The 23,343-nt window shown below is 44.0% G+C and overlaps 2 protein-coding genes across 10 annotated transcripts; both read left to right on the top strand.

The window, feature by feature from the left end:
- Nucleotides 1-2,748: 2,748 nt before the first annotated feature.
- On the top strand, nucleotides 2,749-6,456 carry LOC139537040 (putative nuclease HARBI1). Of its 7 annotated transcripts, XM_071337860.1 has the most exons (11): nucleotides 2,749-3,132; nucleotides 3,424-3,494; nucleotides 3,582-3,758; nucleotides 3,849-3,910; nucleotides 3,993-4,079; nucleotides 4,167-4,208; nucleotides 4,277-4,450; nucleotides 4,530-4,565; nucleotides 4,664-5,218; nucleotides 5,500-5,610; nucleotides 5,705-6,456. In XM_071337860.1, exons 1-8 carry the CDS (start codon nucleotides 2,975-2,977, stop codon nucleotides 4,563-4,565), a joined length of 807 nt encoding a protein of 268 aa, XP_071193961.1. In that variant the 5' UTR covers nucleotides 2,749-2,974; the 3' UTR covers nucleotides 4,664-5,218; nucleotides 5,500-5,610; nucleotides 5,705-6,456. The 7 variants fall into 7 exon arrangements, with proteins under 7 accessions (XP_071193961.1, XP_071193958.1, XP_071193960.1 ...); XM_071337857.1 differs by having other exon boundaries at nucleotides 4,277-4,565; XM_071337859.1 differs by adding an exon at nucleotides 5,288-5,403 and having other exon boundaries at nucleotides 4,277-5,218.
- A 1,408-nt stretch (nucleotides 6,457-7,864) lies between these two features.
- LOC139537038 (nuclear factor related to kappa-B-binding protein-like) lies at nucleotides 7,865-23,343 on the top strand. Of its 3 annotated transcripts, none has more exons than XM_071337854.1 (26): nucleotides 7,865-7,937; nucleotides 8,358-8,501; nucleotides 12,174-12,375; nucleotides 12,456-12,583; nucleotides 12,669-12,840; nucleotides 12,988-13,086; nucleotides 13,177-13,250; nucleotides 13,417-13,501; nucleotides 13,626-13,788; nucleotides 14,043-14,154; nucleotides 14,852-14,978; nucleotides 15,088-15,165; nucleotides 15,268-15,356; nucleotides 15,459-15,505; nucleotides 15,627-15,687; nucleotides 15,808-15,979; nucleotides 16,068-16,174; nucleotides 16,299-16,422; nucleotides 16,816-16,895; nucleotides 17,644-17,816; nucleotides 17,930-18,182; nucleotides 19,320-19,511; nucleotides 19,699-20,415; nucleotides 20,649-20,755; nucleotides 20,878-21,013; nucleotides 21,186-23,343. In XM_071337854.1, the coding sequence occupies exons 2-26, from the start codon at nucleotides 8,376-8,378 to the stop codon at nucleotides 21,309-21,311; spliced, it is 3,750 nt and encodes a 1,249-aa protein (XP_071193955.1). In that variant the 5' UTR covers nucleotides 7,865-7,937; nucleotides 8,358-8,375; the 3' UTR covers nucleotides 21,312-23,343. The 3 variants fall into 3 exon arrangements, with proteins under 3 accessions (XP_071193955.1, XP_071193953.1, XP_071193954.1); XM_071337852.1 differs by having other exon boundaries at nucleotides 15,624-15,687; XM_071337853.1 differs by having other exon boundaries at nucleotides 7,889-7,958; nucleotides 15,624-15,687.

Here is a 23,343-nt window from a genome sequence, read left to right as displayed (position 1 = left end):
GTTTATATATTTACATACACAGTCCTGATTGCCAGTTAGTTCTAGAGCCCTCAAACTCAGCTCTGGACCTCTTTTCATTGTTCCCCTCTAATGAGGGACTGATTTAGACCTGGGACACCAGGTGGATGCAATTAATTGCCATGTAGAACAGAAAACCAGCAGGCTCCAGACCTCATGGGTTAAGAGTTGAATATCCCTGCTCTTCAGCCTACCCCGCTTACCCCTTCAAAGTAGGGGGATACATATGCAAATAAAAGATGGCTGGTAATTGGTCAGAATAATCAGATTAGATTGTGAAATCATACTTTTGGCTTATGAATGTCATTCATTTGCCAATATGTTTTTGTGTGTGTCTCTGTGCAGCACAGGAGGTTGGAGACACCTTAATTGGGGAGGACAGGCTTGTTGTCTTTTTTTTTACCCCATTTTCTCCCCAATTTCATGGTATCTAATTGGTAGTTACAGTCTTGTCTCAATGCTGCAACTCCCATATGGACTCGGGAGAAACGAAGGTCGAGAGCTGCGCGTCCTCCGAAACACAACCCAACCAAGCCGCACCGCTTCTTGACAGAATGCCCACATAACCCGGAAGCCAGCCACACCAATGTGTCGAAGGAAACACTGCGCACATGTGCACCGTGTCAGCGTGCACTGCGCCCGGCCCGCTACAGGAGTCGCTAGTGCGCGATGGGACAAGGACATCCCTGCCAGCCAAACCCTCCCTTAACCCAACCGACGCTGGGCCAATTGTGCAATTGTCCCCGGGTCTCCCAGTTGGCTGAGACAGAGACAGAGACTGGACTCGAACCCAGAATCTCTAGAGACCACTGCGCCACTCGGGAGGCCGAACAAGTTGTGACTGAGGTTAAAGGTGAAATCCTTAATGTTGAAAATGCCACGTCCATTTGCGATATTACAACAAAAAAGAAGTTAGTGTAAGCAACACTTTTTTCCCGTCTCAGACATCATTGCATGTGCGATAGAACAGCATAATATATACTGCATTTATTTTTTACCTTCATGCTCCCCACTGCTTTGTCAACTAAACAAAAACAATAACAATGGCAGTGGGGCAAAGAGTGGCGCTGTTTCCTTCTATGGTGGATTCCATCTTTAAAGAAAGTGCGCTTTCTCAATTTTGCTAAACATTACTTTAAATCAAGTCAATGTTCTTGTTTTTTTATGAAAAATATTAAATTCAAGCTCACTTTTGAGCAAATTCAGACAATGCACAGCAAATCCTGCAATTAACTCAATACATAGTTTTTTATGAATTGACAGCCCTAGTAAGACGTTTGTTTTTCCAAACACAGCGCTAACACAATGTAGTTCTATGAAGTTTTGTGTATTATTATAACCTCATTTTTGTATCGTGTTTTGTTAAAGTAAAGTGGGGTTTTTAAGGGAATGTTTTCATTGCCTGTAAATATATATTTTTTAATTGCACTTCAGACTGCTGTACCTTAGTAAACCTGACTGCTTGTGTACCTGCCTGGTAACGTTATAACGTGAACGTCTAGCAACCAAAAGGTTGCATGTTCGGATTTCGTCACGGACAACTTTATAATTTGAGCTAATTAGTAACTTTTCAATTACTTTTTGGCTACTTTGCCACTCCTTATCATATTAGCTAATCCTCCTCCTAAAGTTAACCCTAACTTTAACCCTTACCACTAACCTAGATTTTTTTAGTCATCGCTTGGCCGTACCTCGAACACATTCCATATCTGGGAATATCTTTATATCTTGACAGTAAAATAAGCAAGGAGATAGACCAGATGCTTTTCAACTTTCTTTGGAGAAACCGTACCCATTACATTAGGAAAACTGTTGTAATGAACACTTATGAGAATGGTGGACTGAATTTTCTGGACTTTACTACTTTAAATAATACTTAAGATCAATTGGATAAAACAATTCCTAAAAAGACCCACTTCTATCTGGAATTTTATTCCTCATCATGTCTTCTCTACTTTTGGTGGCCTTAACTTCATGTTGTTTTGCAATTATAATATTGACAAAATTCCAGTGAAACTTTCTGCTTTTCATCGGCAGGTTCTTGTCATGGTCCTTAATTTATAAACACAATTTTTCTCCACACAGATATTATATATGGAATAATTGTGATATATTGTATAAAAATACTTCTTTGTTTTTAGAATATTGGTTCCGAAATAATATCTTCCTGGTGAGCCAACTGGTAAATGCAGAGGGTCTTTTAGACGCCATTCCCTCAGGTGTTGCTCTGTTATTCAGGAACGTGTCAAGACCTGACCCTCAGAGCCTACCTTCTATTGACCCTGTTGACTCATCAGTAGGAAAGATTTGTTTCTCTTTTGGTCCATTCAACAGAGCGATACGAACCTTGTTTCAGCAGGATGTTGTAGCAGGACCTTATGTCATGCCTTATTGGAATGGATTTATTGATAATATCTGTTGGAAAAAAGTTTGGATGTTGCCACACACATACCTACTTGTTAACAAAATGAAGGAAGTTTCCTTTAAAATGATTCATAAATATTATCCTGCCAACCACTATATGAAGAAGTTTAAGGAAAACATCAACTCAAATTGCTCCTTTTGTAATGACCACCCAGAAACAGTGTTGTATCCTCTTCGTCTGAAGAGGAGGAGTAGGGATTGGACCAAAGCGCAGCGTTGAAGGTAGACATAATGATTTATTAAACGAAACCGAAAACACGAAGAACACTAGAGAATTACAAAAACAATAAACGACGTAGACAGACCTGGGGCCTGTTGCACAAAAGTAGAATTAAGACATCCGGGATAAATGACTCAGCTGAGCTCAATGAAGCCAAAACATGTGCGTCCAGGCTTAATTGGTTGCACAAAGACCAAGCCAGGATGAGCAGACACGGATTCATTAAGCCAGGTGAAACCAATCCTGGATAGGTGCGCGCTCACGGCTCACTCAAATAGACCCCGCCACAGATCACAGATTAACTGATTTACCATGGCAACTAGAGCCGCGTACTTTTCCCCGTCGGAAGCACAAATCCTCATGGAGGCATACGAGGAGGTAAAAGATATAATTAAGAAGAAAGGCAACACCGCCACAGTGATAAAGCAAAGAGAAAAAGCGTGGCAAAGTATTGCAGACCGCCTGAATGCGTAAGTAGTGCACAATTACACACTCACCGCTCCGCTGAAACATCACAATTACAATTCAAATATTTAATTCACATCTCCAAAAATGCAGTTGTACTGTAATTATGAAACGGTTAAATTTTTAATTGAAATGCACTGCAGATATGAGTGAAATTGTGTAAAGTAACTCCATCACACTGTATAAAGCTATGATAAATTTTTTGATATTTTTACTGAAAACAAGACAAAAATACCAAGTAATTTTTTGCAGTGTGACTCCATTAAATGTGTGTGTGTGTGTGTGTGTGTGTGTAGATTAAACATGAACGGGCCAAAACGGACATGGCAGCAGGTCAAAATCAAATACAAGAACATTCTGCAGAATGGTATGGTCCCTGACTAATATTTAACAAAGCACAAGCATATATTGTACCCAGAAGGTGCCTGCTCACACATTGTCTGTACTGTTTTAGCAGTGAAAAAGAATACCCACAGACAAGGCACGGGTGGTGGGTCACCAAAGGCTGACCTTACCCCAGCAGAGGACATGGCCTTGGAGCTAAATAAAGGCAGGCCCGTCTTAGAGGGGATCCCTGGGGGGAAAGAGACGAGCATAGGTTCCTCCCAAGATGCCACCCGCTTCATTCAAGGTATGTCCTTCCATCTCTACATGGGATACAACCACATTCATATTGAATCAATTTGGACTGTCTGACTTTGGTTTACCTATTGCCTTGCAGTGTCTGGCAGCACTGTGTTCCTGTTAGAGCCACCAGCACAAGCACCAGACGATGCTGATCCAGTGAGTACTCCATCAAAGGCATACTGTAGGCCTGGCATGTCTTGTCTACTAGCTTCAATATGAATCCGATTAAATGTGATAGGGTGAAGGCCCCAGTGCAGCAGCAACAGCACATGATGGAGACGATGATGAGGAGGAGACCATCTCTCTGGATTCCAGAAGGCATGAGGTATCATGTTAAGACTGTGAAAGTACTATTTACTCTACAATGGTGAGGAGTCCTCATCAAAATCAAAAAATCTAATTTCTTTTACAGGACCCAGATGCTATACAGTGGGAAAACCAGCCTGGCAACATAGTGCGTATTAATAAAAGGACACCACATCCTGCCAAATTCCAGCTGCGCTAATTGTATTGTGTTCACAGAGCTCACAAGCTATCAGAAAGTTGTATGGCAACCACCTCCGGCGCCAAATAGAACTGGCAGACATAGACATTCAGTACAAGAAGAAAAAGATGGAAAATCTTGCACTGGAGTCCGAAATAAAAAAGAGGACAATTAGGAAACTGGACCTTGAAATAAAAAAACTTGAGAGGGAGGTGAGATATGCCTTCAATGTACACTGTATGCTAACTGTAACACAAATGTATTAATCATTATTTTTCTTTCCTCCCCCAGCTCCAAGAAGATGACACAGCTCAAAATAAAAATTAGGTATATTCTCGTAAAGTCAAGTGAGCCATGACATATGAGCTCTTATTGTGAGCACACAGGACGGTGGCATCTTTCTAAGGTTTTTTTTATTTTCCCAGCAATCAGTACAACCAAGTCATCGTTATAAGGCATCGCCCTCTTTTGCCCACCCCCCCAGCACCAGGTGTGGCCACTAGCCTATATGAAGGCCCAAAATTGTGTGTTCCTTTCTGCTCTGACAATGGCATGCCCATTCGTGCGAGATGTGGTGGATGAAGAAGCACTTGTGCTGAGGAGAGCCTTCAGGCGAGAAAGGGTCTTCAGGGACCGGTTGGACCCACTGGCCTTCCCTGATGACCATCTATATGAAAGATACAGGTTTTCTGCAGATGGCATCAGGTATCTATGCAGACTACTGGGTCCCAGGATTAAGCACCGCACTGCACGGAGCCATGCACTGAGTGTGGAGCAAATGGTTTGTGTGGCCTTGCGCTTTTTTGCTAGTGGAGCCTTCCTGTACTCAGTGGGGGATGCAGAACAGCTGAACAAGGCCACAATTTGCCGCACAATAAGGAGTGTGTGTCTGGCTATCAAAGCATTAGCAGATGTCTTCATCTCCTTCCCTGGCCACAGAAGACTCTGTGACATCAAAGAGGAGTTCTATAGGATTGCAGGTAAGAGGATCTACAAATTACAGGACAACTGTTAACACATAGTAGGATACTCATTACTTTGTGTGACAGGTTTCCCCAATGTCATTGGTGCAGTGGACTGCACACACATAAGGATAAAAGCCCCCTCAGGTGCCCATGAGGCCGATTTTGTGAATAGGAAATCCTTTCACAGCATTAATGTTCAGGTGAACATAACTTTTTGATATTGTCCATTGACGAACACTCTGCATTGCCAGTGATGTGCATTGATTGGTGTAATATTCCTCATCTTATGATTTCAGATGGTCTGCAATGCTGACTGTGTGATCAGCAATGTTGTGGCAAAATGGCCTGGCTCAGTCATGACTCCAGAATCTTTCGGGCCTCTGAAATCTATCAGTGCCTATCACAAGGTAAGCCACACAACCCCTATTTATAACCATCATGGCTGTGTCAAGAATATCACTGTGTTTATGAGGTAGTAATGATGAGATTTTGTGTTGACAGGTGAATTCTCTGGTGTGTTGCTGGGAGACAGGGGGTATGGCTGCCAGCCTTTTCTCCTGACACCTTTCACAGACCCCCAGGAAGCACAGCAGGCCTACAACCATGCCCATGCCAGGACCAGGGCCAGAGTTGAAATGACCTTTGGCCTCCTGAAGGCACGCTTTCACTGCCTTCACAAATTAAGGGTCAGCCCTGTTAGGGCATGTGATATTACTGTGGCTTGTGCTGTCCTCCACAATGTGGCCTGCCTGAGGAAGGAGAGGGCCCCCAGAGTGCCACCAGCCATGGACTGGGACAATCCGGCAATCTTCCCTGATGACGACAGTGGTCGGCTGCTGAGGGACCAATATGTGTTGAATTATTTTAGTTAGTATGTGTGCTTTCAATTTTGGTTAAATATGTCCTGCGGTGGCAGAGGAATTTGGGTATTTTTGGGTTCGTTTTTTGACGAATTTGGCCTCTTATGATGTTTGTGCGGTATACTGTGTGTAATACAAGGCTGCAGGGAGGCTACTGCATCCATTCATTTGTCTGTTCAGTTGATGTGTATGGATTTGTCCTGCATTTATTTTAGTGTGCAGACATGCAGGGTGTGTTATATACAGACCTTTGAATGTGTATGTATCATTTTGTATAATATGCTTGGATTCTGTGCTTTCCATCTTGTAGAGTCACTGTGACTTCAGTTTCGAAAGGAGCTGATGGTTTACCTGCTTTGTTTTGTCCTTATTCAATAAAGGAACATAATGTTACACATTGTGTTTTTATATTCATATGGAATGTGTATTTGTTTATATGACAGAGTACTAGGGCCACACTGAAGAAAAAGGATAAAGTCATAAATTTATGAGGCTGGTTCTTTCTGCAGAAAAGCTACATATTGTTTTTACAGTTTTGATACTTATGACAATGTGATACTTAATATTCTGGCACATCAGCATGTCTTTGTTTATGAAACCATACTGAAGTACAATTTCACGAAATGCCCCACATCTGTCATTTTAACAACTGTCCTCCTTTAAAACAACTGGTTACAATATTATGACTTGTGTTTTTTTCCCCCCTGTGGCCCTAATATTCTATCATTTTATATATAGCCTTATAGTCTATGGGAAACTGTAAATTATCTAATGATAGCAACATCATCTAAAAATCATTTTTTATCCAAAATCATTGAAATTAATGATCACAAACGTTTAAATAATAACAGTGGGTCTAGTTATATGTGATAACAATGTATAGTGAGCAGTGAAATAACTATTGGTTTCCATTTGTGGTGACTGCTGACTGACATTAGGGATGAGATTAAATAGATCCTGGAATTTAGCCTGGTCTGGAGCAGGCTAGCTCCACAGAATAAATCTCCATGGTAATTTATACCATAACATATCCTCCTGCCCCCTATCCATCTTTAGTGCAACCGGATTACGGATCAATTGAGCCAGGATCACCAAGATATCCTGGCTTAATCCCTTATCCTAGTTTTGTGCAACAGGCCCCTGGACTTGAGAACTTACATATAACGAAGAACGCAGGAACAGACTACATACACGAACGACAAAACGAAACAGTCCCGTGTGGTAGACATATACGGACACAGGAGACAACCACCCACAAACAAACAGTGAGAACACCCTACCTTAATATGGTTCTCAATCAGAGGAAACGTCAAACACCTGCCTCTAATTGAGAACCATATCAGGCAACACATTAACCCCAACATAGAAACACAAAACATAGACTACCCACCCAGCTCACGTCCTGACCAACTAAACAAAGTTAAACAAAGGAAAAATAAGGTCAGGAACGTGACATAGAAATAAGCTGAAACATTTTTATGTCATTAATTTCATTATTCTTTTGGCCAAATTTCATATACACAAATGTAAATTTACAAACAAAAAAAACCACATTTTCTTACCCTACAAAAATAAATTGAACTGTATTTTAAGACAGTTAAATACTCTACTAACAAAAAAGCTGTTAGAATTGTAAGTGTATGTATATGTCCTTGTGTAATTGTAATGTGATATTGTACCCCCTAGCTCGATTGTCCATTGTATATAATCTATATATACTTGTGTTCCCTCATGTACTTTCTGTATTGATTTGTTGTTAATAAAAAAATAAAAAAATAAACATATCTGGGAAATCGGAAGTACCCAAGGCTGCAGACCGGAAACAGTATCGGTACGTCTTTATTATGATCCCCGGCATCTGACTCTTATTCGATGTAAGTGTGCTCTATTTTCAGGTAAATTCGTTAATTTAGGCTTTATTAGCAAATCTAGCTAATTATATATTGTTTAAGCACACAATGCTAGCCAGCATAGCTATCCAAAGTGTGCAGAATACTCAATTGAATCGTACTTTTGCTGGTGTCTTATCTTGCTTTAGCTAACTAACGTCGTTAGCGTTCATAATTCAGCTAGTTTGCATTGGCTTGTTCTTCATCCATGACATGAGAATATAATATATAGTTAGCCAGCTAACTAGCAAGGTAGCTGTTTTCTGTAGAAATGTAGCTAACGCAGGCTAAAGCGCTTCTAGTTAAGTTTACCTTATCCTAGCTAGTTAGCTAACTGTCAATGCCGGACACGTGTGTTTTTTAGCTAGATACCAATGCAATTCATTCTTATTCATTTTTTTATAGATCTATAGGAATATCAGAATGGATGTCCTTGATCACATGCTGACAGACCCCCTGGACTCAGAGAAGGCCAATGATGGGCGCATCACTGAAGAGTGCATGTTGGGAGACTGTCGAGTGAGCATTCCAGAAGACCTGCTTGAGGATGTGAGTAGCTAGCGTTTCCATGTAAAAGGCCACATGAGCACTAACGCGAAGTTCTTATGCTCACATCAAATTGTTTCAAATTAAAGCTAAGAGTCTATATTTTTTTATTTATTAAAGCATATAGAGTACCAGTCAAGTTTGGACACCTACTCATTCAAAGGTTTTAATTTATTTTTAATTTCTACATTGTTGAACATTAGTGACGACATCAACTGTGAAATAACACATATGGAATCATGTAGTATCCAAAAAAGTGTTAAACAAATCCAAATCTATTTATTTAGCCACCCTTTGCCTTGACAGCTTCCCAGAGGGAATGGCGTATCGCTGCAGAATGCTGTAGTAGCCATGTTTGTGTGCCTTAACTGTGCCTTGAATTCTAAATAAATCACAGACAGTGTCACCAGCAAAGCACCCCCACATCATCACTCCTCCTCCATGCTTCACATGGGTAACCACACATGCGGAGATCATCCGTTAACCTACTTTGCCTCTCACAAAGACATGGTGGTTAGAACCAAAAATCTCAAACTTGGACTCATCAGACCAAAGGACAGATTTCCACTGGTCTAATGTCCAATGCTCATGTTTCTTGGCCCAAGCAAGTCTCTTCTTCTTATTGGTGTCCTTTAGTAGTGGTTTCTTTGCAGCAATTCGACCATGGCCTGATTCACGCAGTCTCCTCTGAACAGTTGATGTTGTAATGTGTCTGTTACTTGAACTCTTAAGCATTTATTTGGGCTGCAATTTCTGAAGCTGGTAACACTAATGAAATAATCCTCTGCAGCAGAGGTAACTCTTGGTCTTCCTTTCCTGTCTCGGTCCTCATGAGAGCCATTTTCATCATAGTGCTTGATGGTTTTTGCTGCTGCACTTGAAGAAACTTTCAAAGTTCTTGAAATGTTTTGTATTGACTGACCTTCATGTCTTAAAGTGATGATGGACTGTCGTTTCTCTTTGCTTATTTGAGCTGTTCTTGCCATAATATACAATTGGTCTTTTACCAAATAGGGCTATCTTCTGTATACCACCCCTACCTTGTCACAACACAACTGATTGACTCAAACGCATTAAGAAGGAAAGAAATTCCACAAATTAACTTTTAAGAAGGCACACCTGTTAATTGAAATGCATTCCAGGTGACTACCTCATGAAGCTGGTTGAGAGAATGGAAAGTGTGTGCAAAGCTGTCAAGGCAAAGGTTGGCTACTGTTGAAGAATCTCAAATCTCAAATATATTTTGATTTGTTTAACACTTTTTTGGTAACTACCTGATTCCATATGTGTTATTTCATAGTTTTGATGTCTTCACTATTATTCTACAATGTAGAAAATATAAAAAATAAAGAAAAACCCTTGAATGAGAAGGTGTGTCCAAACTTTTGACTGGTACTGTTTATATGTATATACTACATGACTAAAAGTATGTGGACACCTGGTTGTTGAACATCTCATTCCAAAATCATGGGCATTAATATGGAGTTGGTCCCCCTTTGCTGCTGTAAGAGACTCCACTCTTCTGGGAAAGGCTTTCCACTAGATGTTTGAACATTGCTGCAGGGACTTGCTTCCACTCAGCCACAAGCATTAGTGAGTTCGGGCAAAGCTGTTGGGCGATTAGGCCTGGCTCGCAGTCGGCGTTCCAATTCATCCCAAATGTATTCGATGGGGTTGAGGTCAGGGCTCTGTGTTGTGTTGAGATTTCAAGTTTTTCCACAACGTTCTCGACAAACCATGGACCTCGCTTTGTGCACAGGGGCATTGTCTTGCTGAAACAGAAAAGGGCCTTCCCCATAATTTTGGCACAAAGTTGGACTCACAGAATGTCATTTTATACTGTTGTTTTAAGATTTCCCTTCACTGGAACTAAGACCCCTGGCCCGAACCATGAAAACAGCCCCAGTCCATTATTCCTACTCCACCAAACCTTACACTTGGCACTATGCATTGGGACAGGTAGCGTTCTACTGGCATCCGTCAGATTCGTCCGTCCGACTGCCAGATGGTGAAGCGTGATTCACCACACCAGAGAACGTGTTTCCTCTGCTCCAGAGTCCAATGGTGGCGAGCTTTACACCATTCCAGCCGACGTTTTGCATTGCACATGGTGATCTTAGGCTTGTGTGCGGCTGGCCGGCCATTTCATGAAGCTCCCAACGAACAGTTATTGTGCTGATGTTGCTTCCAGAGGCAGTTTGGAACTCGGTAGTGAGTGTTGCAACCGAGGACAGATGATTTTTATGCAGTATGCGCTTCAGCACTCAGCGGTCCTGTTCTGTGAGCTTTTGTGTCCTACCACTTCACGTTCGAGCCGTTGTTGCCCCTAGAAGTTTCCACTTCACAATAACAGCACTTACAGTTGACTGGGGCAGCTCTAGCAGTGCAAAAATTTGACGAACTGCCGAATTGGAAAGGTGACATCCTGTGACGGTGCCACATTGAAAGTCACTGAGCTCTTCAGTAAGGTCATTCTACTGCCAATGTTTCCCTATGGAGATTGCATGGCGGTGTGCTCGATTGTATACACCGGTCAGAAACGGGTGTGGCTGAAATAACCGAACCCACTGAATCCACGTTTGTGTATATTTCTCTGCTTGGTACAGATTTGGTCTGATCTGGACCAACCAAACTTGGTACTGTTTGGTGGCGGCGCTCATTAGCATAATAGCCAGTGTGTCGAATAATACCCAAACATGCAAAGGAGGATATTACATGTTTACCTTTTTGTGTGCCTGTTCATAATTAGACATTCCTGCATAGTACAGATCAAGGACCCACGATGTCATTCTGTTACTGTCATTCGGTTACTGGGTGTCCATCCACTTCACTTACCGTAATTCAATAACCAAAATAGATTTCTTCAAACTCAAGGTGTCATATCATAGCTGACACCACCATTCCTTCTGCAGACATCTGAATCTGCGCTGTTCTTTGAGTAAATGTGTCTTTGTAACATGTTCTATTCAAATGATTCCTTGTGGATAGAGTTGTATGGTTTGATTAGCTTTGCAATCAATGGTTTTTGTTTGGCATACTTTTAAAAGTGAATAATCGGGGTCTCCCGGGTGGCGCAGTGGTCTAAGGCACTACATCGCAGTGCTAGCTGTGCCACCAGAGATTCTGGGTTCGAGCCCAGGCTTTGTCGCAGCCGGCCGCGACCGGGAGGTCCGTGGGGCGACGCACAATTGGCCCAGCGTCATCCGGGTTAGGGAGGGTTTGGCCGGCAGGGATATCCTTGTTCTCATCGCGCAATAGCGACTCCTGTGGCGGGCCAGGCGCAGTGCACGCTGACCAGGTCGCCAGGTGTACGGTGTTTCCTCCGACACATTGGTGCGGCTGGCTTCCGGGTTGGATGTGCGTTGTGTCAAGAAGCAGTGCGGCTAGGTTGGGTTGTGTTTCGGAGGACGCATGGCTCTCAACCTTCGCCTCTCCCGACTCCGTACGGGAGTTGCAGCGATGAGACAAGACTGTAACTACTACCAATTGGATACCACAAAAATGGGGAGAAAAAAGGGGTAAGAATAAAATTTAAATAAAAAGTGAATAATCGGAGTCTCTGCATCATTCTGGTACTTGTGGAATTGCTTCTCGTTATATGCTGTGTATCCATTATGTTTACTGTATCGTGATCATTGCATTTACAATTCTGTGTATATGTTGTTTTGCAAACAGCCTGAAATCTTCTTCGCTGTGCTGAGTGAAAGCACATGGTCTAAAGTACTGACCGATGAACAGAGGCAGCATCTCCGTCAATTGTTACCGCACTTTCCCGACGACAACACCTCTGAGCAGGACCGCACCATCAGCGACCTCTTCAACAACCAGAACTTCTGCTTCGGAAACCCCTTGCACCTTGCACAGAAACTGTTCAGAGGTAACACTCCCCATCTCTCTCAAACTGCTTGTTTTTTTGAGTACGTTTCTGGATTTTGTGTGACTCTGTGCTCTCCCCAGATGGCCATTTTAATCCAGAAGTGGTCATGTACAGAGAGCTGTGTGCCAAGTCCCAGAAAAAACGTCAGCTCTACTCTTTGCAGCAGTACTACCACAAACTCCTCAAACAGATCCTGGTCTCTAGAAAGGTACGGCAGACATCTTCAAGCTTCGGTCTCAAGCACAAGGTGAATGGCCTCCGTCAGTATGTTCATATTATTTTGGCGGGTTTAGGAACTACTGGAGTTGGCGGTCCGCAGTGGCCCTGACATCGCGGTAAAGAGAAAGTGCCCCGCCCGGACGCCTGGTGAGATGCAGGAACAGAGGGGCAGAGGAAGAGTCTGCTGGATACTAAGGGAAGTTAAAACGGAGTGTGGAGACCGATACCCGTCATCTGACGATGATGGTGAGCCTGCTTTCATCAGCCTGGATTGAAACGGAATTGCGTTTAGCAGCATTGATTAAGTGTCATATTGTTCATCTTTCCCTGTTCGCTATGGGTCAATCTCAATCTGAACCAATCATATGTTGTTCTTTGTGTTTGCGGGTACAGCCTCTTCGCTGCCAACACCTCAGTCTCCTTCCTCTCCCACACCTACGGTCTCTGTCAGGGTTCTGCCCAGTCTCTCCACCCAGGACATGAAAACCACCGGTCAGTTAGTCTATCTTATACAGCTACTGTAGTGTATGTATAGGCTGTGCAGATAGACCGACTGAAGATTTGGGACGTTTGCTCACACAGATAAGCCAAAGCTGGGAGCGAATGACATGAGAGCCATGCTACGGAGACATAGAGACAAGAGGAGACGTCAACCGGTTAGTTTCTTCTATGCTTCTCCATACACAAAAACATCCCAGAAATCTGCCGCCCATTTGAATCCCGAAATCAATGTGTGAATGGATATGAGGGACACTCTCGACCTAATATCATCTTGTACAACATCCCCTCGCATCCTAATCCTAGTCATTCTTATTTGTACAGGATCATCCAGATTTGATGACCTCTGACATCCACTTGGGCGACATGATGTCTAGAGTGGACGTGGGTTGTAAAGGCGCCATGATGGGTGAGTACAAACACCAACACCGTAAACGTAAAGCGAAATGAATCGTACATAGCCGGACTCTATAAGATCCTGTGATCACAGCTAATGTCGAAACAATCTGAACTTGTAACCTTCTATTATCTAGCACTGTTTGACCCGGCTCGGCCCAAGAGGAAGATGAGGGAGGAGAGGAGAAAGAAGATGAGGAGAATTAAAGTGGAGTCCGAGGATCCCTGTCAGGCTCTGATGCCTTCAGAAGCTCCATCACTTGACACCCCAGTCACTCCACTGCCCAGGGTCAAGGAAGAGTGAGTTTATGTAGTCATCTCACAAAGATGCCATTTTTACCAGACAAGAGTTTCTAATTAAATATGGCATGCTATTGATACGTTAGGACATCTGTGGTCATACGTTTGATGAAATGAAGCAAAATCGCAGCTTTACTGATATTCCTGTGCTACCGATATTTCTATGCGGTCATGAATTCAATTGCACACTGCAGTCCATGCTTTTCACTCTGCGTAGGCCTGCTCTCATGTGCATCTTCTATCGCCATCTACAGGCCGTTGGGGGAGGTGCAGGACAACCCTGTCATGGTGGAGGAGATTGCTGTGACCTTCTTCAACCTGCTGGAGAATATCCTGAGACTAGAGGGGCTCGCCAGCACAGCCATGGTATTCACTCGTGCCACTCGTGTTTATTGGTCAGTGGTTCTCAAACTTTTGACCCTCGACCCCCAAAAAGAAGTGGTTCAAATCTTGCATTTTGAAAACGCAAGATACAGAAATAAACTACATTTTATACCTGCATTTTTAGCTGAAAGTCATTCATGTTAGGAGCCAATATGAAGTAGAGATATCATGCCATTTCTCTGGAGTCCAGAGCAAGCAGCTACAGTAGGATACTGCCTGCTTCTATGCAGCAGAGGTTGCAGGAGTGGATGAAAAGTATGGCCTTTCCTCACAAATATCGTAATTCATTCGCCAGAACATGTTACATCTTCATCCCATAAGTATTGAAGGTAGTGCGATGTTACTGCTGTTTTGAGAAATAGTTTTTTGCCAGGCAAAATCCGGGAAAATGTCACTAATCTAGGGATGTGCGCCCAGCAATTGTGACGGCTGGTCATTGGTCAACAGTCAAGACGTGCAACTTTTTGGTTCTGCACAGATGAGATGTTTTTGAGACAACAATTTGGTGCAATATGTTAGTAACTTATGTTAGTAACCAGATCAAAATGGGTCAGTTTTACACTCGCGACCCCCAGTTTGAGAACCACTGGTGTATGTGATGAGCTGAACTCTAACTTTGTATTGGAACTGTTGTAAGGCTTGAAAAGGATCTAATGAATCATGCATGTCCCGGTGTTAGTTGGAGGAGAAGGTCCGACAGTGGCAGACATCTCCAGCTAGTTCCCTGAACCCTCGGTTCTCCCCGGCCTCCTGCTGGTCAGATATGGTGCTGCCGGCCCTGCACTTCCTGGCTGGGGAGAGTAAAGGTGAGCACGCTAGACTCCCTCTCCTCTGGATCATTTAAAGCAGTAATGTGTCATTATCGTTATCTTTCTTTCTGCTCTTTGCTCACCATCTTCCCGATCTCTCATTCAGTTGGTATGATGGCTCTTCCCAGTGGCTTCACCCCTTATGTTGTGTTCAGGGAAAACTCACAGCAATGGGAATGGATTGGTAAGATCTCTTTTGTCAGTTAGCTGATTTGTCCAAATTCTGGCACAATGCAAATGAAAATATTTCAGAAGTTTGAGATGTAAAGATTTGTCTCAATCTCAGGTCTTGAAGGTCCCAGTCAGAATGGACAGAAGGATTTGAGTGCTCTGTGGCAGCTGTGGGTCGACTCCAAGGACCTGGTTGTGGTCAAGGTATTACGGTTACGCATTTTCACCTCTATCTCCTCTCTGTCAGGGTGGTCGTTTTCTGTTCCCTGTAATACACTTTGACTAAAATAACAATGTCCTCTACAGGCAGAATGTGAAGAACTAACAGAGATGACTTCTCCCACCCCTAGAGCGTAAGTTTCCATGTTACTCATGTCACGGATGACCTTACTCAGAATGACTTGGTGTATGTGTTCATTGCCATAGAGGGATTTTATTGTAATAATTTTTTCTGTTCTCTCTGGAACTAAGCAGTTGGACAGACTACGTGGTGCGGGCCAGCACTGGAGACGAGAGGCATGTTTTTCAAGTGCAGGTCAGTGTCACGTCTCTACCTTTTTTAGTCTAGGATCTCTTCTGTATCGAGTATTATTCATAAAGACCACACACATTCTCTGCAATCGTTACGTGTCCATGTTCTTGTTTTGATCATCAGGAGCAACAGCGGTATGACCAGCCACACAAAGCCTTCACCTTCAGAATGCATGGCTTTGAGTCTCAGGTGGGGCCTGTTAAAGGGGTCTTTGACAAGATGTCTCTCAACAAAGCCAGAGAACACACTCTGCTGCGCTCGGACCGCCCAGCCTATGTCACCATCCTCTCCCTGGGTAAGACTGACCCTGTCAGTGTGAGATGTTGTTGCAGTAGCTTTAGGTTAGATGTGAGGTATGTGACTGGACTGCTGTTCCTCCTCAGTGCGGGACGCAGCAGCCCGGCTGCCCAACGGAGAGGGGACCAGGGCTGAGATCTGTGAGCTGCTCAAGGACTCTCAGTTCCTGGCACCAGATGTCACCAGTGCTCAGGTTAGAGATTCACTGTTGCTGGGTTGTTGTTGTCACTCGTATACACAATGTTTTGACACAGCTGTTCGGTCGGTGTTTGTCTGTCTGTGACGGAGCAAGGCACCTGATGTGCTGTTTCCTGCAGGTGAACACGGTTGTGAGTGGGGCTCTGGACAGGCTGCACTATGAGAAGGACCCCTGTGTGAAGTATGACATCGTCCGCAAGCTGTGGAACTACCTGCACCGCGACCGCGGTCAGGAGGAGTTTGGTGAGCAGGACATTCTGCCAATGGAATGTGAGAGGAATAGGATAGGAATTGTCACAAATGCTGTAACCTCGTCCCCAGGCTATTGTGCACAGTGCATATACACCTGGGATATCAACCACTCAAAGTTGGCCTTAGTGGGAGTGACCTACTGAGTGAAGTATTTGTCGTCTTTTAATTTTAGAGAATCGCACGACTGAGGCGTGGCTCTGTGCTTTTGGCGTGCTAGCGACTGGGTTAAGGCTAGGGTGAAGGTGTTGTGGGAGATCTGTTAGTAGATTAAGCCAATGCCTATGCGCCAAGAGTTTCTCCCAGCTCTCTGTATTGGCTAACGAAACGCCAAGTTTGACTATTACAACTACTTTAACAACAAGTCGTAATTCTTTCCCCATCCAGAGAAAATTCACCAGGCTCAAGCTACCGCTGCCAAGGCCAGAAAGACACTGCAGCAGAAACCTAAACCTGCATCCAAGCCTGTGAGTCCCACCGCCTCTACTCTGCTGTGACTACTGTACTGCTGACAAATAGATGGTTCATAACCTCTATACTGTATACTCTTACATACTCTCTCTGGAGACTTGGCATCTTTGAATGTGGAAAGTCTTGGCTGAACCACTTGTCAATGGAATCCTGATGGACTAGTCAAACTGTTTCTATATAATGAGCTCTGTTGTTGCCTGACATGCACTGAGTGGACAAAACATTAGGAACACCTGCTCTTTCCATGACATAGACTGACCAGGTGAAAGCTATGATTCCTTATTGATGTCAGCTGTTAAATCCATTCAATTCAATTAGTGTAGATGAAGGGGAGGAGACGGGTTAAAGAAGGATTTTTAAGCTTTGAGACATGGGTTGTGTATGTGTGCCATTGAGGGTGAATGGGCAAGACAAACTATTTAGGTGCCTTTGAACGGGGTATGGTAGTAGCTGCCAGGCGCACTGGTTTGTGTCAAGAACTGCAACACTGCTGGGTTTTTCACACTCAACAGTTTCCCGTGTGTCTCAAGAATGGTCCACCACCCAAAGGACATCCGGCCAACTTGGCACAACTGTGGGAAGCATTGGCGTCAACATGGACCAGCATCCCTGTGGAACACTTTCAACACTTTCTAGAGCCCATGCCCCAACTCAATATTAGGAAGGTGTTTCTAATGTTTTGGACACTCAGTGTATATTATGGTATGTGTGTTGATGGTGACTAACCATCCTGTGTGTTATAAGTCTGGCAGTAAGGAGGACGGTGGTAAGACCTCTGGAGGCTTGGAAGCTGGTGATATGGGGGGTCCCATGTCCCCAACTCCCAGCACCCCTGGAACCCCCAAATCACCCCTCGCCCCTGTAGCCACAACCCCCACCAAAGCTGGGATCCCAGATTCGGTCAAGACCGGTCCTGGGTCAGTATAAAACAGCTTCTGTGGATGAAGTCTTATCAGGCTCAATTAAACACATACAGTATTTGTATATTCTTGATGTTATGGAAGTACTAATGCCCTGTTCTCTTTCTTAGTTTTCTCTTAGTGTCTCCTCCCCCCATTCCTCAACTGGGGACCCTGTTGTCCAGCAGCCAGTCTGGCCCACAGATCTCTCAGCCAGCTACCTCCCAGCACTCAGCCAGGGTAGTGGGCCACCAGTCAGGCTCTCCGCCTCAGGTACGAGTGGTCTCTGCCCAGACAGCAAGAGGACAGCAGGCCATGTTGGTGCACCAGACCCCTCGACAGATCAGAGTGCCAGTCACCGTGGGTGCTAAGGTCATCACACAGGTGAATAACTGACCATTCTGTTACCAACAATCCTATTCTGACTACTGAGTCTCTTTAGTTTGAAATTAATTTTGAGAAGAGCTAAAAAATAGTTCCCGGGAATTTGCACAGTATTTAACTCTATTAATCAGCAGTGCTGAGCGATTACCCGAAACGTTGGTTCATTTTTGTTTTTTAAACAACTAACTGACCGATGTCTTCCATTTTGTTTGTTCTTTTTCCTGTGAGCTCGATGTGCAGTTTCTGTAGAGATAAATCGGATCAAGCCTGAACTGTGCGATGTAGTAAGGAGCTGTAGTTACAGGCCAATATTCTACATAGTTTAGTGCAGAAAACATGGTAATTAACTACAATGACCATAATCCATTGCGCGGCCGCTTAAACTTGTCCGGTCTGTGCGGAGCAGAGAAGAGAGAATGCGCATTCGGGAGGGATTGAAAGCATTTGCTCCAAGAGCATGAAAATACTACGTGATTGATAGTTATTCAGCAGTCATAAAAGTATGCCTTATTTACTTTGAAGAACTACTAAAATAGTGATTTTTGTCAGACAACACAGGCAGCAGCTCTATAGAGATGAGATGACTTGGAATGAAGTAATAAAGTCATCAAATATTAAAGTAATGTGAATAAATGATGGTTAATAAGTGATAAGCAGTAATGGACAGCAGTGGTGTAAAGTACTTAAGTCAAAATACTTACAAGTACTACTTAAGTAGTTTTCTGGGGTATCTGTACTTTGACAACTTTTACTTCACTACATTCCTAAAGAAAATAATGTACTTTTATGTCCCTACATTTTCCTTGACACCCAAAAGTACTAGTTAAATTGTGAACGCTTAGCAGGACAGGAAAATGGCCTAATTCACACACTTATCATGAGAACATCCCTGGTCATCTCTACTGCCCCCAATCTGTCGCGCTCACTAACACATGCTTCGTTTGTAAATTGTGTCTGAGCGTTGGTGTGCCCCTGGCTATCAGTAAATTAACAAATAAAATGATTCCGGATCATTTGCTTTATATGAAGAATTTGAAATGATTTACTTTTACTTTTGACATTTCTTTGCTGTAATGCACCGGTGCATGTAATTGAAGGGTTGTGTTTCTCCTCTCTTCACACTGTTACCGTGAGCAGACCGTGGTGTCGTTACCACTAAGGACCCTGTCTTTTGGTAGCCCCACCCAGGGGCAGGCAGCCAGAGGGCAGACGACCCTGTCGATGTCAGGCCTGACCACTGCTCAGACTGGCTTCCCTGGCAGCCCTGCACACCACCCTGCCTCCCCCGCTGTCCTACAGGGAGTCACCAGCCAGAACATCATCCAACAGGTGAACAGGAAAATGGTAGATTTCCGTAGGAGACATTTTAAGAAGGGTTTACATGGAAATAAGCTTTCAAAGAGAACATTTTAATCTTTATAGTTTCAATGTAATGTGTTCACGAAAGAGCCTTCTTTTAACATTTTGTTGAAATAATTTCCTGTGTTTCATGCTCACATCATTTCTGTCTCTAAAGGTGGCCATCACAGGCCAGATGGGCGTGACGGCTCAAGGTGGAGCAGCTATTCCAATACCCGCTACGAATCTCCGCATCCAAGGCAAAGATGTGCTCCGCCTGCCCCTCTCCTCCATCACCACAGACTCTAAAGGACAGACGGTGCTGCGGATCACACCTGAAATGATGGCCACCCTCACCAAGTCCCCCGTCACCACCTTCAAACTCACCCCCGACATGTTAGGCACCGCCACCACCAAGAGCATATCTGCTACTCTCCATTTGACCCCACCCCACCACTCCTCCCCCTGCAGCCCAGCCTCCTCCTCGGGTGACGTTCTGACGAGCAAGACCTACGCTGGCACCACCACCCTGCTGAAGGCTGCAGGGGACGCTATGCGCCTGATGCCCACCCTGGCAGTCACTATGGCCGAGCAGAAGGCCAGAACCTTCTCCACCGTCTCCTCGTCTGACTCGAAGAGTGGCACCGCCATACGAATAATGCCCGGCCTCGGGGTCATCCCACAGAAACGGGGTCAAGCCATCACCGTGACAACCACCACCGGCAGCAAACCAGTCTCCACTAGGGCTGCGACTGTCCCCATAGCCACCAGCGGAGTGGCTGTAGCTAAAGGGGTGACGATTGGCCCTTCTGCCTCAGGCTCTCTGACTCAGGGAACAGCCACAGCTACTGTCCGCCAGGTCCCCGTCACAGCCACAGTGGTGTCCACACGACCAGTAAGACCCACAGCTTCATCAACATGACTATTATCTACCTCTTCTATTTACTGTGGGATTCAGGATGGTTGTATAATAACAGCACTCTAGTTAGGAGTCGGGAGGTTTATCGTAAAGGGATATGTTTTATTTTCAAGACATTCTATCTAGCCACGTTCTCTATAGCCCCCACCACCCCACCTTTTGAAATGGTCTTCCAATGATTCTCCCCATCTTGGTCTTTATTTCCCCAGGGGAAGCTACCAGCTCGGATCCCAGGGCCTCTGTCTGTCCTCAGCCAACCACTTAAAAGCAAGAGTGGGATGACCACGCCCATACTGAAAGGAAACGTCAGTACAAAGTGAGTCCTCATGTTCAGCCTTAATGGTCTGTAACAATATATGTGTCAAGTCTTCCCCATGGCAGTAAGCAGCCTGGTATAGACTGACTAGGGTGTCTCTCTATGGTCTCTGCTCTGTGCAGTATCAGCAGTCTGGGCAGGAACATCATCCTCACCGCCATGCCTGCAGGCACCAAGCTGATAGCTGGGAACAAGCCAGTCAGCTTTGTCACGGCTCAAGAGTTACAGCAGCTGCAGCAACAGGGGCAGGCCACTCAGGTCAGTCAGCAGCTTTTTCAATACTCACCCAGCACACAAACAAACTGAATTCAGTTGTAGGAAAAGTAACGTTTAGTATGCAGGAGCATTTCCTGACCATGTGATGGGGGGGGAAAACTCCTGGCCCGAGGCATCGGGTGTAGGAGTTGTTGACGTGCCTTGTCTCCCCCAGGTGCGTTTCCGGACGGTGCCAGCCCAGCTCTCTGCAGCAGGCTCCCCCAAGTCTGTGTCCACTGCCGTAGTCCCCACCGCACCCTCGCCCAAACGAACCCTGGACCCGCCACCGCCGGCACAGTGAGACGCAGTCCCAAAGCCTGCTACTGCTCTGTGCGGTGCTACGACCTGCGCTTCAGAGGCAACTGATGCTTGGGAGCCATAGCGCATCTCTGCTCTCTCAATGTTTCGGAGGACACTGATGTCTGGAGAGTTTGCAGCAGATGAACGGAGGAGTAATCCCAGGACAGCATAAACCCTTTGGAGACATTTGGTTTCACCTGACATACAGTGCCTTCTGAAAGTACTCACGCCCCTTGACTTATTCCACATTTTGTTGTTACAGCCTGAATTCAAAATGGATGAAATATATTTTGTTTCTCACCCATCTACACACAATACCCCATAATGATAAAGTGAAAATGTGTTTTTAGAAATGTTAGCACATTTTATTGAAGATTAAATGCATATCTCATTTGCATAAGTATTCACACCCCTGAGTCAATACATGTTAGAATCACCTTTAGCAGTGACTACAGCTGTGAGTCTTTCTGGGTAAGTCTCTAAGAGCTTTCCACACCTGGATTGTGCAACACTCCCCATTATTCACTTCAAAATGATTCAACCTCTGTCAAATTGGTTGCTGATCATTGCTAGCCAACCATTTAAGTCTTGCCATAGATTTTCAAGGAGATTTAAGTCAAAACTGTAATTCGGCCAATCACGATCATTCACTGTCTTTTTGGTAAGCAACTCCAGTGTAGATTTGGCCATGTGTTTTAGGTTACTGTCCTGCTGAAAGGTGAATTCCTCTCCCGGTGTCTGGTGGAAAGCAGACTGAAGCAGGTTTTCCTCTAGGATTTTGCCTGTGCTTAACTCCATTCCTTTTATATCCTGAAGAAATGTATGATTACAAGCAGTGGAGGCTGCTGACGGGAGGACGGCTCATAATAATGGCTGGAATGGAGTGCATGGAATGTTATCAAACACATGGAAGCCGCGCGTTTGACACAATTCCATTAATTCCAGTCCATCCATTACTATGAGCCGTCCTCCCCTCAGCAGCCTCAACTGATTACAAGCATACCCATAACATGATGCAGTCACGACTATGCTTGAAAATATGGAGAGTGGTACTCGGTAATGTGTTCTGTTGGATTTGCCCCAAACATAACACTTTGTATTCAGGACAAAAAGTTAATTGTTTTGCCACATTTTTTGCAGTATTACTTTAGTACCTTGTTGCAAACAGGATGCATGTTTTGGAATATTTTTTATTCTATATCGGCTTCCTATTTCACTGTCAATTAGGTTAGTATTGTGGAGTAACTACAATGTTGTTGATCCATCCTCAGTTTTCTCCTATCACAGCCATTAAACTCTGTTACTGTTTTAAAGTCACCGTTGGTCTCATGGTGAAATCCTGATTCAGAGGGGTTGGGTTAAATGCAGAAGACACATTTCAGTTGAATGTGTTCCGTTGTACAACTGACTAGTGTGTGTGGTGTGTAGGCCAGTGACAAAATAAATCTACATTTAATCAATTTTTTTAAGTAAAGAGGTGTGAATACTTTCCGAGGGCACTGTATCTGTTGGGCATCTGTTGGGCAGAGTTTGCATCACCATGGAATTGCTTTACTACAGTAAGTGTCAGGCAAGGTTCGGTCAACAGCTTGCAAATGTCATTATGCCAACTAGACTGAAACTACCCTAGTTTCTACTCATGGTAAACAGACTGGAGGTGTTTTTTCTGTTGATCTTGTATTTGATCTATATAAAACATTTCAAGTTGACTTGCTATTCATTTCCATCCACTTTAACGTCTGACTAGTATGATGTCTTATCCAGTAAGCAGATACATTGTTCTAGGTATCTTTAATCTCATGGATGCAGTGATGAGGCCCTCCATAGACTAATCTTATCACTGAAGATTCGAGTGCAAAGTTTGTAGTTCCATCTTTTGGGTATGGTATGATGAAAATATGAATTTTAATCTCTCTATAATCTTGTCTCATTTGTTTGTGTTAATTTTTGAAGAATCTGGTAGTCAAAGTATTTTTTTTATGTGGTCATGTAAGTATTTTGTAAATAATAATTAAAAAACGTTTTTAAAAACT

Source organism: Salvelinus alpinus, chromosome 13 (genome assembly GCF_045679555.1).
Source record: "Salvelinus alpinus chromosome 13, SLU_Salpinus.1, whole genome shotgun sequence".
Lineage (NCBI taxonomy): Eukaryota > Metazoa > Chordata > Actinopteri > Salmoniformes > Salmonidae > Salvelinus > Salvelinus alpinus.
The sequence above is the reverse complement of the archived record's forward strand: the minus strand, read 5'-3'. Positions and strand labels throughout refer to the sequence as shown.

Coding starts and splice junctions, on each gene's coding strand:
- LOC139537040 (XM_071337857.1), top strand. CDS start 2,975: ATGGCAACTAGAGCCGCGTACTTTTCCCCGTCGGAAGCACAAATCCTC. Junction 3,495..3,581: donor CAAGAACATTCTGCAGAATG/GTATGGTCCCTG, acceptor GTACTGTTTTAG/CAGTGAAAAAGAATACCCAC. Junction 4,080..4,166: donor TGGATTCCAGAAGGCATGAG/GTATCATGTTAA, acceptor TTTCTTTTACAG/GACCCAGATGCTATACAGTG.
- LOC139537038 (XM_071337852.1), top strand. CDS start 8,376: ATGGATGTCCTTGATCACATGCTGACAGACCCCCTGGACTCAGAGAAG. Junction 16,896..17,643: donor CTAAACCTGCATCCAAGCCT/GTGAGTCCCACC, acceptor GTGTGTTATAAG/TCTGGCAGTAAGGAGGACGG. Junction 17,817..17,929: donor TCGGTCAAGACCGGTCCTGG/GTCAGTATAAAA, acceptor TCTCTTTCTTAG/TTTTCTCTTAGTGTCTCCTC.